At 38.1% G+C, this 14,769-nt stretch overlaps 1 protein-coding gene across 1 annotated transcript in view; it reads left to right on the top strand.

The window, feature by feature from the left end:
- The window catches only part of DPP4 (dipeptidyl peptidase 4), a 78,838-nt gene that overhangs the window by 22,848 nt on the left and 41,221 nt on the right, over positions 1 to 14,769 (top strand). Inside the window, 7 exon segments of the mRNA XM_025471054.3 lie at positions 542 to 637; positions 1,049 to 1,140; positions 2,494 to 2,574; positions 8,827 to 8,879; positions 8,992 to 9,064; positions 10,153 to 10,273; positions 14,257 to 14,417. Coding sequence (XP_025326839.1) covers positions 542 to 637; positions 1,049 to 1,140; positions 2,494 to 2,574; positions 8,827 to 8,879; positions 8,992 to 9,064; positions 10,153 to 10,273; positions 14,257 to 14,417 — 677 coding nt within the window.

Raw genomic sequence — 14,769 nt, 5'->3', positions numbered from 1 at the left:
TCCATGACCACCCATAGCTACTGACCGGGAATGTGCCTAGTCGGATTGGGACATGCTGTAATCATAGATGACATACTGGATTTCAAAGAAGTAGTATAAAAACAAAGAATGTGAAAAGGCTCATTAATAAAATTTAAATATTGATTACATGTTGAAATGATAATATTTTGAGTCTGTTGGGCTAAATAAAATATGCTACTAAAATTATTTTCACCTTACAAATCTTTAAATATGGCTACTAGAAAATGTACTCCCTTATATTTCCATTGGATCTTGTGAATCTAGACCTTCATAGGGAGGCTCACTAAGCCAGGCACGAATATAGCTCAGAGAGACACAGCACTCACATATGCTTTAACACTTCAGTGCATTTCTACCCCATCCACCCAGCCTGAGATCTTTCAGAATGTGTTTTGCATTTTATGAGCGTAATTCCTGCATTTTTGACCAGTGTATACTGTAGTGATCCATTTGTTTGTTTTATCCCAAACTTAGGTTATTCCATCTTACTGAACATTTGGCTCTTTTTTTTAATCAACAGATGATGCTGCAGCTGACAGTCGCAGAACTTACACTCTAACTGATTATTTAAAAAATACTTTTAGGGTGAAATTCTACTCTTTGCGTTGGATTTCAGGTAAGGACTTTTTGGGGGAGGGGACAGATTTTTATGCTTGTGCTCCTTCTAGTTAGGTCCTGGGGTGCTTTTGTGAAGAAGAAAGATATCCTGAGAAGAAAGATATCCTTGTTTTGTTAAACCATATGGGAGAGTATTTTTTCCTACTTACAGGTACAAAGGAAAATAAACCTCAGTATTTCTTTGTTATGGACTATGAAAAGTTAAAAGTGAATTGAAACGTTGACAATAATGATGGGAAAATGGATGCACACTAGTGTAATATTCATCACGTAATGTTTTTCCAACTTAGAAATGCTTATTTAGTGCTGGTGTGAGCTTAAACCTTAAGTTTTTTTCTGTATAATCTTTAGCTTCTGAGGATTTTGAATCACAACTTGAAATACTGATCTGGCCATTTTCTTTTTTTAGATCACGAATACCTCTACAAACAAGAAAATAATATCTTGCTATTCAATGCTGAATACGGAAACAGCTCCATTTTCTTGGAGAACAGTACCTTTGTATGTTTGATCGCATAATTCATTCATACTTTAAGGAAATTCTGAGGATTTTTTTTTCATAACCTTTCAAATCATGAGTACTATCATTTCTCATCCTGTTGAACTCTCTCTGCAGCATATGGCACAGTGGATCTTTCTCTCCTTCTTGGAATGCTCCCTGCCTTGGCTACCTTCTAGTCTCCCTTGACGATTCCTCTTCCTCTGCCCCTACTCCTAAGCGTAAGTGCCCTTGTCAGGGCTCTGTCTTCACTTGCCGGCCCTTCTCCGCAGTTTGCCCGCTCTCCTTCAGCAAATTTCATGCACTTCCACAGCATCAAGGCTCTCCTTTTGGGGGGTGGGGGGGTGGGGGGCCTTGATTCTCAGATGCACACTTTCAACACTAACCTCTTGCTGAGATCGAAATCTCTATTTCTAATAATAGGTTCCTTGCTCCTGCCCACCCATGTCCTGCAGGTATTTTCAACTCAGTATCCCAAGCTCAATTAGTTATTTCCCCTTCACTCTCCTTGAAAACTGAAAGCACCCTATTCTCTTCCTGAGTTCCCGATCTGGGTAAACAATGCTCCCCTCCAAGTCGCTTAGACTAAAAAGTGAAATTCTACTCCTCAAATCCTCAGAATCTTCCTTGAGTCTCTACCATCCCCTGTATTTAGAGATACTCAACAAACCCTATCGTTTCTCTCTCTGCAGTGTCAAGTGTCCCTCGGATTTCTGTTTCCACTGTAGAGTCCTGGTTCAATGCCTTTTTAATCTGTTAGCGCTCTAGTACTTGTGTCCCTATCTCCATTCTGGAGGTGAGACTGCTGCGTTGCCCAAGTCCAGGGTTGATGCAACCCCTCTCATCTCATGTCAGCCACCATGTCACCAGGGCATCTTTGTAAAGACAGACAAGATTGTATCACATCCATGTGCAAAAAGTGGTTTATGGTTCCACTTCTTATATTTAAGTCCCAGCTGTTTTTCTAATTTTATGCCCTCTCACCTTATACGTTGCCTGGCATACCCTATACTGTACTCAGGTTACGCCTAACCTCTGGATCATCTTAATACGCATGCCCTTTCTGACACCTGCTTTGTTGCTCTTCCCCCTACCAGGAAACTTCTCTCTCTCTTCCTGATCTCTACCCTCACAGTGGTCTTTCCTGGGTTAGAAAGAATTCTTCCCTCCCTGGTTCTCAAATTCTGATCACCATATATCCTCCTTTGTGGTCATTTGTGTGGGGGAATGTGCCATTTCTGGGAGCTCCCGTGGCATAAGCCACATGTCGAACCCTACCCTGTACATAGTAAGTGCTCAATAATGATCGCTAAATGAAATTGTTCAATTGTTCTTTTTTTCCACTTGCTTGACAGGAGGAATTTGAACACTCTATAAATGATTATTCAGTGTCTCCCGATGGACAGTTTATTCTCTTAGAGTACAACTATGTGAAGGTAAAAGAAATGCTATCTTACTATGACATTTAAGGAATCTTATGAGTAGGTTATTTTATAACTGATTTCAAGTCCACAAATATCTAAGATTGACACTCAAGTACAAGTGACTCTTAACAACAGGGAACAACAGAGGGTTGAAGGAGGGGCATGGGTGGGGGATGGGCTAGGTGGCTGATGAGTATTGAGGAGGGCACTTGTGATGGGCAGTGGGTGTTATATGTAGGTGATGAATCACAGTTTTCTACTCTGGGAACCAATATTACACTCTATGCTAACTAACAAAATGTAAATTAAAAAAAAAAGATTGACACCTAAATAATAGCATAGGCACTAAAAGCTCCTTAAGGAAAAATAGCTTATTCTCATTCATAAAAGATAAGTCCAACCCCTGAAGTTCATTTTTAATGTTTTCAAATACTAAAAAGTATGAGTAATACCCTATAGATACTGAAAGCATAAGGTAATACAAGAGAACTTATAATTTAAAGGCAAGCTTACAAAAAAATAAAAAACAAAAGCAAACTTACATGTACAACTTGCACAGCCAGCAACACAATACCTGATTTCCTTTGTCTCAGCTTTACATAAAGTAAAACTCTCAATGAGTATTTACTTTAAAAAGAGTTATCCTTCCTATCCTCCAGAAGAGACTTTGCAAATGGACTCAGACCACCTTGCCGTCTTTGGGTCCCACCATATACAAACCATTCTAAAGGGGGAACCTCAGCCCAACATCAGATTCCCCCCCCTCAGGAAAGCTTAACCACATATCCTCTTCATGTTTAGGCTGGCTGCAAACTGCCGGGAGCTAACTGTAGCTTTTTAGTTATTCCTGGATTTGACAACAGTTGTCAAGTATAGGAAGTTTTGAAACTTGTAGGAAAGATTAAAGACCTGTAGGGATATTCTGCATTGAAAACAAAATATAAAGCTGGGGATCCCCACCTCTGCCTTTTTATTCTAGAATAAATAATAAATACTGAGGAGCCTTATCTCACACCCCAGCACTTCTATACTCAGGCCAAGAAAACCATCTCCTACTTCATTTCCCATTGTGATATGGTGATTTTCAATCATAATATTTACCCTGGACTCACTGTGTCCAGCTCCATTTCCTGGACATGGAAGATTCTCTGACTCTGTTCTACTAAACCTATCAGCTAGCAGCCAATCAGAATCTGAGGCCAACTTTAACACATCTGTTCCCAATTAATGGATTGTTTAATTCAGTGGTTTTTATTGCTGTCCATAGATTAAAAAATCACTTGAGTAGCCTTTAAAAATTCCCAGTGGCCAGGTCCAATCCCCAGAGTAGTAAGTTACAGCCTCTGGAGTGAAGCTGACATCATTTTTTTTTTTTTATGACATCATTTTTTTAAATGGGCAGATTATTTGAATGAGCAACCGGGGTCGAGAACCATTGAATAACAATTGCCCATGTTAAGAACAAATATATAAAGACTATGAGGTTAAGGTAGACATAGAAGCTCAATTTACTATTTGGCCAAGGTCAATAAGTGCCATGTGGTGTATACTAAAGGTTGTATTTCACTGCGGACCTTAGTTGGACAACCATCACTGGTAATTCGTATTTGTTGGGTCACCGGAGTTTACATGAGCAGTTAGCTGCTTTTGCTGTTTACCTGCTATTCCCTTCATCCCAGGGCCATCATGCTTTTCAGGCAGTACCTACAGTGCTCCTTTTAAAACCTAAGTTAGATTATGTCATGCCTATGCTTAAGCTCTCATGATCAGTTGTTTCCCGTCACTTTCAGAATAAAACACAAACTCTAACCGCAGCATCTTCAGAAGCCTGTGTGATTGGACCTCAGTTCCACCCTTGCTAATCTATCATCTCTTAGTCTCTCTGGACTCAACATGCTTGGCCTGTGCTTCTCAGCCCTGCCTGAACCCTGCAATCAATCACCTATGGAGGTTTTTAAAAATAGAGATGTCTGCAGCCTACCCCACATCAACTATTTTAGCACCGTGACGGGCAGGGCCCAGGCCTGGGTAGTTTTAAGGGCTTCCGGTGATTCAGTGATCCAAAGAAGCTTTAAGGGCACCTCTCTTCAGTTTTCTCAAGCCTCATTCATTCCCATCTAAGGGCTAAGTACTTGCTATCACTTCCTCCTGGAACCTTCCTCTCTTGATTATCATACAGTGTTCCCTTTTTAGTAATTCAGGTCCAGGCTTTCTTGGATCGCATTACCTAACTTTGCCGCCTGCCACTCTGCTCTCCCATAGTCCACCATTCACTCTCTATCACATTAGCTTATTTTCTTCTCTTCGTACCTTTGATTTCAGAACACCAAATTATAAGATGAGTGAAAGTAGAACACTCTGTCTTCTATTTTACTTCTTAGACTATCCAGTAGAATTTTCTGTACAGCATAAATGTGCAACTCATAATTTCTACTTGTTGCTTAATGCTCCAGAATTAATCATAGTTGCATCATTTATCACATGCTGATAATATTCCAGTTGACTAATCAAGTCTCAATAAACCTATCCAAAATCTTTTCAAAAGAAAAGTCTAGTTCTATTCTATTTCTTTGGAAGTCTACTGTGAAATATTCTTTAGATTCTACTCTATGGCTTCTTCATGACAGAGTTACTGCTTTCAGAAAGAACAATATTACTTCTAGATTGTGGCTACAAACAAGTAAGGGAGCAAGTGAGTGAAAACATAAATAAATAAGTACTATGCAGCCTGGTATGGATGTTCCCCCAGCATCTCCATTCACTGCTGAATGCCCCAGAGATAGTAGTTGCATCAACTATGACATGTTCACAGTATTCTAGGGCTCTGCTCAGCACTTCACTTGCATTCTCATGAACTTTTCATGAGATCATTGCTGATATTAGCCCCATTTTCCTAAAGAGAAAAATTGAAGCTTAGAAAGAAACTTGCCTGCTATTACATGGTAGAGACTTGTCTTGCTCCATTTGAGCTGCTACAACAGAGTACCATAGACTGGGTGGGTTAATAACAAATTTATTTCTCATAGTTCTGGAAGCTGAGAAAGAAGCCCAAGGTCAAGGTGCTAGCAAAGTCAGAATCTGGTGACATCCCGTTTCATGGAACATAGTTAAACATCTTCCTCATGTCCTCAACTGGAGGAAGGAACATGGAATATTTTTGATGTCTCTTTTATAAAGGAATTAATCTCACTCATGAGGGCCCCACCTTCATGAGCTAGTTACCTCCCAAAGACCCCACATCCAATATCATCACATTGGGGATTAGGATTTCAACATATGAATGGTAGAGGGCCAGCAGCAAACATTCAGTGAATAGCCAGTCTTGAATCCAGGTTAGAAGACTCCAAAGCTTGTGCTCTTAAACGTAATCTTTCCTAACTTTGTGCTTCAACATCTCTCTGCTGTGATGCCTTTTTAACCCCATCTCTGGTGACAGTTCTTTGCTATTTAGACTCAGTCTAACAATCAACTTTTCCATCAAGCTTGCTAACCTCCCTAAGGCCTAACTTATGATCCCTACCTCTCCCCACTTACCTCTGTTATATATGTCTTGTGATTCTTTTCTTGTATTTATTTGTCCAAATCTCCATTCAACTATGAACTCCTCAAGGAGAGTGAGCCTATCTCATCCAGTAATGCCTGACAGAGGATAGTTCCCAAAGTTTATAACCTAAATAGATGGATGAGTCTGTTTCAAAAGATGAAGTGAACATACCAAACATTTTGGGTTTCCTTTCTCAAATCATGATGGATCTGTCATCCCAAGTGATCTCAAACCTTCTTAAACCTCTTAATATTTTTAGCCTGTAACATACCTTTTGGCTCTTACAAGTAGAGCATTCAGAGGTTTCCCAGAAACGAGAATGGATTGCATCAAAATAATCCAAGATTTTTAAAAAAATGTATGACTTGCAAAAAGTAGAGGCTTAATACATAATTGTTGACATGAGAGGATAGGAGGGTGATAAATGACAAATGAGAAATACTCTTCAAGATTAGAACCTCTGGCTTGTGTCTCAGTTCTGTCGTTACACAAATTGGTTACCCTTGGGCTACCCATTTCATCTGCTTCACTTTCATAAGTAAAATTTTATTTTTATGTTAGTTTGGTTTATTTCTTGAACATAGACTATGTGGCTTGCACTAGACAAGTCCCCAGAGTTTTAAAGATGAATAAGAAACAATTTCTTACATCTAGGAATATAGTGGGGAATGCAGACATAAAAACATAATTTCTTTTAAAGTATATTTAATGTATGAATGCATCCACATGTAAACATATTTTTTTATAAATAAAATCTGTATATATGTATATATTATGTATTTATGTATTGAATTTATATATATTATACTTATATATAATCTTCAAGTCCTTTCTTTTTTCCTTTTTTTTTTTTAACCTTTCCCCAGGTATCACATGTTTAGAACCTAGGATATATATTCCATATTTTATATTTTTGCCCTTATTCAAATAATTGTATGATGATAGATATTCTTTTAGTCATTGCTTATTCCATAAAAAATAAAATCCTGTTTTCCATACTTTTCTGCAAATTACATTTCTCACTCAATGATACCAAGTGGAACTTTTTCCAAGTTATCTGGCATAGCTCTAATTCATTTATTTCTGAACTAATACACTAAATTTTTTTAGAACAGCTTTAGATTTATGGAATATGAGTAGAAAATTCAGAGTTCCCATGCACTCCTTCATCACCCCCCACCTCCCAGTTTCCCCAATCATTAATATTTTGCATTAGTATGGAATGTTTGTTACAACTGATGAGCCATTATTGATACATTAATACTAATTAAGTCCATAGTTTACATTAGGGTTCATTCTTTATGTTGTACATTCTATGGGTTTTGGCAAATCCGTGATGATGTGTATCTACCATTCCAGTATCATACAGAATATTTTCACTGTCCTAAGAATTCTCTGTGCTCCCACTCTTCATCCTCCTCCCTTCCTCCAAGCCTCTAGCAACAACAGATCTTTTGACCACCTCCGTAATTTTGCCTTTTCCAGAATGGTTGGAATTATACAATATGTAGCCTTTTCAGATCGGCTTCTCTCACGTAGCAATATGCATGTGAGGTGCCTCCATGTCTTTTTGTAATGTAATAGCTCATTTCTTTTCATTGCTAAATAATATTCCAATGTCTGAATGGACCACAGTTTGTGTACCTATCACCTGTGAAAGGACATCTTGGTTCTTCTAAGTTTTGGCAATCATGAATAAAACTAAAAATTTGTGTGGAAGGTGTTGGTATATGTGTAAGTTTCTAGTTCATTTAGTTAAATAACAAGGAGTTTGCTGGTAAAGTTATTTGGATTTGGAGCTTCCTTTGTACAAATGTTTTTATTTATTGATTCAATGTGGCTTTTAGATATAAAACTATACAGATTTTCCATTTTTTCTTGTCTCAGTTTTGATAACTTCTTTTCCAAGAAATTTATCCAATTTTTAACTTTCAAATTTATCGGCAAAACAACATTTATAATAGAGTCTTAAAACCTTTTAATCCTATTTTAATCTCATTTTTCTTTTCTGATAGTGGTATTCATACTTCCCCCCCACACCCACTCTTAATGTATTAGCAATTTTATTCATCTTTTCAAGGGATCCATTTTGGGCTTTGTTAATTTTTCTCTATTGTGCATTTTCTGTTTGATTACTGCTCTTTTACTTTTATTATTTCTTTTCTTCTCATTTATTTGGATTTGGTTTGCTTTTCATTTTTTAGATTCTTGAGATGGCTGTTTAAAATATAGATAATATATATTTTAATGTTAATATATATTGCCAGGTGGCTTTCAAAAAATCTGTAACACTTTATACTTTTATAATCAAAGTAGGAAAGTAAGTATTTCTCCACATTACCTTTTAAATATTTTGTCAGGGAGATGGTTGAAAAGTAAAAATTTGTGTTTTCGTAGATAGGTGGATTTAACATACTATGGTAAGTGCTAGGAGTAATGTCTGCCATGAAGCAGCACATCAGCCCACTGTGATCCTGAGAAGTTTCCTTGGCAGGAGTAATGTCAGACCTAGGTTACAGATGAAGTCCAGAGGATTTTATGCTAGATGGTCTCTAAGACTCTCTTCCTAATTCCAAAATTCTGAGGATTAAGATAGGAATTACAAGATATGATAAAATTTGAAAATTATACAGTGTTCTCTTACATCTCATCTTGTGCTCCTATAGCAAGTGGCTGAACTATCACTCACAGAAGCCTGAAATATCTGTTTTCTTTTATAGCAATGGAGGCATTCTTACACAGCTTCATACGACATTTATGACTTAAAGAAAAGGTCAGTAACTTCCTTATAAAATCTATTAAGATTTTTTAGTGTAATGATATTTTTTTAAAAATCCCACTGTGATGTATTCATTTGGTAATGTTTCTTTTTATCTTTTTTTCAGGCAGCTGATAACAGCAGAAAAAATTCCAAACAACACACAGTGGATCACATGGTCACCAGAGGGTCATAAATTGGTTAGTAAGTCTCTTCCATTGTTGGAAAAAAATAATGGCCCAAAGCTCTCACATGCAGAAGCTACATAACCTGATACAGAGCAGACACTTAGGAAGCAAATGCTTGACTATCAAAGATAGTATTATTGCCTAAAATAGCATTTTACTGGTCTAACACAGTAAAATACAATTCCTGAAAGTTTCTGAATTGTTTACTTACTGGAAAAAATGCCCATTCAACTCCTAAATTCTAATTTCTGTTGTATTCAGTTTGTTGTTGTTGTTTGCTTGCTTGTTTGTTTTTGAGGCTTACCTGCGTCCTGCTAGTTCTGTGACCTTCTCTGTGTCACTGTAGGTATACCTTCATGTCCTATAGTGCTAGGAGAATGTCAGAAGTACCAAAGAATCTAAACAGGAAGATAGACTGACCATTTGCAGAAGCAATTCTCCCTTCCAACATCAACTGCACTCCCTCAACTCACCACCCCCAGAACACAATGTGAAGCACACATTATCCTGTAGAAGTGGTCAGGCTCTTGGGTCTTCTTATACACTCTAGCATCCAAATAGTGATGTTTGTGAGCTGCTTCTTTTTAATATATTGAGTGTCTTTGGAATTATTTGGGGGTTATAGAATGTACACTTATAATTTTAAAAATGTGAAGGTGGGGGCACCTGGTTCAGTCTGTTAAGTGTCTGCCTTCAGCTCAGGTCATGATCTCAGGGTCCTGGGATAAAGCCCTGCATCAGATTCCTGCATCAGACTCCCTGCTCATTGGGGACTCTGCTTCCCCCACATCCCTCCACTGCTCCCCATCCTTGTGCTCTCTTTCTCTTTCAAATAAATAAAATCTTTAAGATAAATAACTAAGTTAATTAATTAATTAATTAATTAAATGTGGGGGTAGTAAATGATTCTTTATTGTGCACAAATTGAATAACTCATGGCAATCATTACATTTGCGTATTTGTATTATTTGCATTATTTGCTTTATTGCATTATTTGAGGATAAAAATATCTATCTATTGCAGATAGATATTTTTTAACTCCAGGATAAGATATTTTATACCAGGTTATTACTTATCACTCTGTTTTTTAATATTTCTAGGCATACGTTTGGAACAATGATGTTTATGTTAAAAATGAACCAAATATATCAAGTCAGAGAATCACATGGAACGGGAAGGAAAATGTAATATACAATGGAATTACTGACTGGGTTTATGAAGGTAGAGACTTTAAAGCTTTTTCAAATTAGAAAATCTGTAAGTTAAAACAAAACAAAACGTTTCTTTTAAAATGGAGAAATTCAATGGCATTCAAAATAAGTTGCATTTTTAAAAATATCATCAAATTTCTTTAGCACTCATCATACCAGGTGTCTCACCAACAAGGATTTGCCAGCAGTAGCCTGTTTCGCCTGTGTCCTCATTGTCTCTCAATGCCCCTATTGTCTTCCGGCTCCTCCTACAAAGGGCCTTTCTGTGTAGGTAGCTTTTCTGCTTTACTGGGCATAAAAGCTTAGAGATTAACATCAGATGTTCCTTTAGCTGGGCCTACCTAACCCAGAGTTACTAAGGAAAGCTAAATACTCCCACAGCATTCTAAGAGCTGACAAAATGTTGTCTGGAGGTTGGGGAATAGAGGAGGAAGAAAGCATCTGTTTTACAGAGGATTTGTGTTCATTTTAACTTGGACAAATCATAATTTCCTGTTTTTAAAGAAGGAATAAATAATTAGAAAGGCTATAAGGGGAAAAATTGGTCAAAAAGAAAAAAGAACTAAAAATATTAAAGACGATTAGTCTCTATTTTAGGATAGAGTTTTAGAAAATATTAGAAAAACATTTTTCATGCCTATCGTTGCCAAGGTAAAAGGCCTTTTGAGGCTTTTCCAGACTGTTTGCAAGGTTGCCTAAAGCTTATTAAGTACTCATCCTTATTTCATCCTCTTATTTCTTCCTTGTAGTTAAAAAAGAAAAAAAAATAGTTTTTCTTCATGACTGAATTTTGGTTCTTACCCAATTCAAGTCAAGTTCAATTAAATGGCTAACATTATAACAGCAGCAACAACAACAACAAAAATCACTTTAAAAGAAGGATAAATCCCCGGGGCCCAGAAATAACTTCTAATGAAATTTACTAGCACTAGTCACTTAGCAATTGAAAGCCTTCTTTAACATTTATTGGACAGCACAGCACAACCTGCAGGGTCCCCAAAGTGAACTGGATTTATTTGAAGCCTCTTCCCAAAGCTGCAAATCCCTCCTTCCTTGAAACATCTGAATGTCTCTAAGATAAGGACACACCTAATACTATGAGCCCTTTCTAAGGTAGATAATAGCTGGAAAGATCTCAGTTTGCATGTTGATGACAAAAGGAAGAATGGCTTCCCAGTTCCAATGTGGGCCTGTCTCTAAAAAACAGGACTTTGGTTCCTATGGAGAAGTTCCTAGAATTGGTTTTATATATTTATGAATGATCCATACTTGGAAAGGGCACACTTGTTTCTCTGTATTGGAGATCGAGCCTCCCACTGGAGCGTCTCCACTGCAGCCATGAAGACTTGTTCAGGATAAGACTAAAAGAGTACATTTTGAGAATCTGTAGGTTCATAAGTAAAAGAACAAACAAAGCTGCAAGGTCCACACGGGGCCATGTGTCGTATCATGGAGGGACACTCCCAGAATAGCCTGCCCTCTGGAACTTGTGCCCCTTGCCTCACTCCATGTCGCAAATGACTTTCTCTCTCAATGTCTCTATGTTTTCCCTTTGTCTTATTTCATGATTTTCTAATTGATTTTTACTTTAGTTAGTAAGTGTCTTCTCGTGTAAAAATAATAATATTTTATCTCCTAGTATGAAGTTAATCACATGACATTCACTCTTAAGTATGAGTATAGTTTACCTAGCCCAGAGGTGAGAATGAGTATTTCGAGAGCGAGGATGAAGAGGGATAGAGAAAGAAAGAAGTTTGAAAGATGGAGCACTGCTGACCCTGAGGGTGTGGGTCATTCAGCACAATTCACACTGAGTGCCAACTACCTATGAGGTGCCGTGTCAGGTTTTAGAGACACAGAGACAAATACTATCCAGCCGCTGCCCTCAGGGAACTCAGGCTGGAGAGAGAGAGAGACAAAGGTACCAATGGATAATTGTTATAGAGTGAATCCAGATCTATTCAGTGGAGGGCATTAAGACCAGAGAGTACATAAGGAAGGTCAGAGTGGTTGGACGGGAGGTATCAGGAGAAGAGGGAGGTTCAGAGAGTGGGGGGAGGGGGTGCCATTGACACTTGTGCTCACAGCCAGCTTTGTATCAGGAAGGACAGGAAACCTGCTCCTCCTTTGTTACGCTCCCTTCTCCCTACTATTCGTTCTCAGGACTTTTGCGTTTGACCTGAAGTAGTTTTATGATAGTGGTTTTAATACATCATGATGTCGAACAATGTGTTCAGTGCAAATACCTACCAATTCAAAACATAGATACTACCTACTGCCTGCACTTAAAAGCAATATTTAAAACCATGACCTTGCTGTAATTGTATTCATTTTATGTAGTTGCATCTTGATCTTAGACCAGAACCAATTAGTAGGAGCCATAGGAAGGAGACATCAACTCAGTATCTAAAGGAGTTCCCAGTAGAAACCCCTTGACGCCGAGTCACAAGGCCTGTGTCCTTGCCTTGTCTTTGGCAATTCATTCACTCTCCCTAAGCCCCTCAGTTGCCTTCTCTGTAAAATGGGATGTGAATAGAATAGACTCATCTAGGGATCTTTGTGAGGACTAAATTAGATGGTGTTTTATAAATTCTAAATTGCTACATGAATGTAACCTAATGACACAGGCAGAAAACAGATAAAGCTGGACCAGCCTGCCTGACCTAGTAGGTTTTCTGTTACTAGAAGACCTGAAATAGGCATGGAAGGACATAGAGTATGGAGGTGAGAAGCATGGATTCAAACCAGACAAGTCTGGATTCATTCTTGATTCTATCGGTTATTGGCCATGTGACCCTGGGCAATGACTTACTCTCTTTACGCCTGCCTGCCTCCTTGCTCACCTGCACAGTGAGCCACTGTGAGGATTACCAGAGATAATACATGTCAGTTGTGTATGGTTTAACACTCATTAAATGATAGTTGCTCGTCATGATAATTATTACATTTTGTTATTATTGTTACTGTTGTTACCATTACTGCCAGTACTGTTACCATTATTTTTATTATTGAAAACAGGAACTTGGAAGAAGCCCCAGGAATCAGAAAAGCGATGGGGACAGATGATTTCCTAACTCTAAGACTCAAATTTCTGTGCTTTGCTTTTACCTTTACACGCGCAACAGAATATGAGATTTGTGGATTAAATCCGCATAAAGGACTAGGAGTCTCCATCCAGTCTACCTGAACTCTCCGTGAAAGAGGTTTTGGCATTTTAGGAGCCAGAGATTGGAAGTCCCGTGAATAGACTCCATAATAAACATAGGAAAGAACTACATTTGCCAGAGAATGAGAATGAGTCCAACAGCGTTCTGGAGAGCAAGACCTTTCCTTTCATTTGCGTCACTCTCTGACCCTCTTCCCCTACCATCACCATCTGCACCAGAGGAGCGTGTTAATCTGCCTGAGTCCTTAGTTTCTAGGCTAAGCCGAGGAGGCGTTTCTCAATAGGGGTCTCATGGAGCTCCTTGTCATTCTAAATTCATCCTTCCCACACCCTGTTTGTGCCAAGCGTAGTAAACTGTGGGCACCATATTAGTTTGATAGTCTGGAGCCACACACCACCCACCAGTACCCTGTGGGCACAGTACAAACTGAGCCCAGTTGGGGAGAGTATGCTGGCATGTTGACTGTTTGAAAATTAGAAAGGAGAATCAGCCCCTTGTGTGAAATTTACTTTTAGTATGTTTTGCGGCATAAATTTAGAGGATTATAAGATAAAGAAAAAAAATGTAGAGCTTATATTAAATATTGTGTGCTAAAATATTCTAAAATGGTCCAACGGGTTACTTATTTTTACAATCCAGATCTATCCTTGAAGATTTTATTTTTATTCATTTGTATTACTCTGAATTTGGAAGCCCAGCAAATGCAAAATGGTTCATTAGTTGAACTCTACTGTAATTACTAAAGCTAATGAGAACAATATTTTGAATGCCAAAGCCAATTTATCAGCTACTTCGTGTAACAGAACAATTTATGTCTTTTTTTCAGAGGAAGTCTTCAGTGCCTACTCTGCTCTGTGGTGGTCTCCAAAAGGCACTTTTTTAGCATATGCCCAATTTAACGACACAGAAGTCCCACTTATTGAATACTCCTTCTACTCTGACGAGTCACTGCAGTACCCAAAGACTGTGCGCATTCCATATCCAAAGGTCTGTGCTCCTATTCGCATAGTGGTTCCGCGATTTGATGGGAAGAGAATGGTTTCATTTTAATCCTTTCCTGCTAATGAAAATATTGTCAGTCTCTCTTCAACAGCTTGCTGTGATTACTCTTGCTGAAGTCAACAGCATCTGGCAATTTTAAAGTATTTTTATTATCCCAGGAAAGAGTGTGATTTAAGGTTTTGTAATTTCTCCAAAAACTTTGAGGAATGACAAGCCGAAAAAGATGGAGAAAATGCTTTTGAAAGAGGTAGGGGAGGATGAAAATGTTTCAGTGGAGGAAAGGAGAGACTGTCATTGAATCACAAGCTCATCTTATTTGTAGAAGTTGGAGTGTGCC

This window comes from Canis lupus, chromosome 36 (assembly GCF_003254725.2).
Source record: "Canis lupus dingo isolate Sandy chromosome 36, ASM325472v2, whole genome shotgun sequence".
NCBI classification, from domain to species: Eukaryota; Metazoa; Chordata; class Mammalia; order Carnivora; family Canidae; genus Canis; species Canis lupus.
Note: the sequence above shows the minus strand (reverse complement) of the source record. Positions and strands in the feature narration are given on the sequence as shown.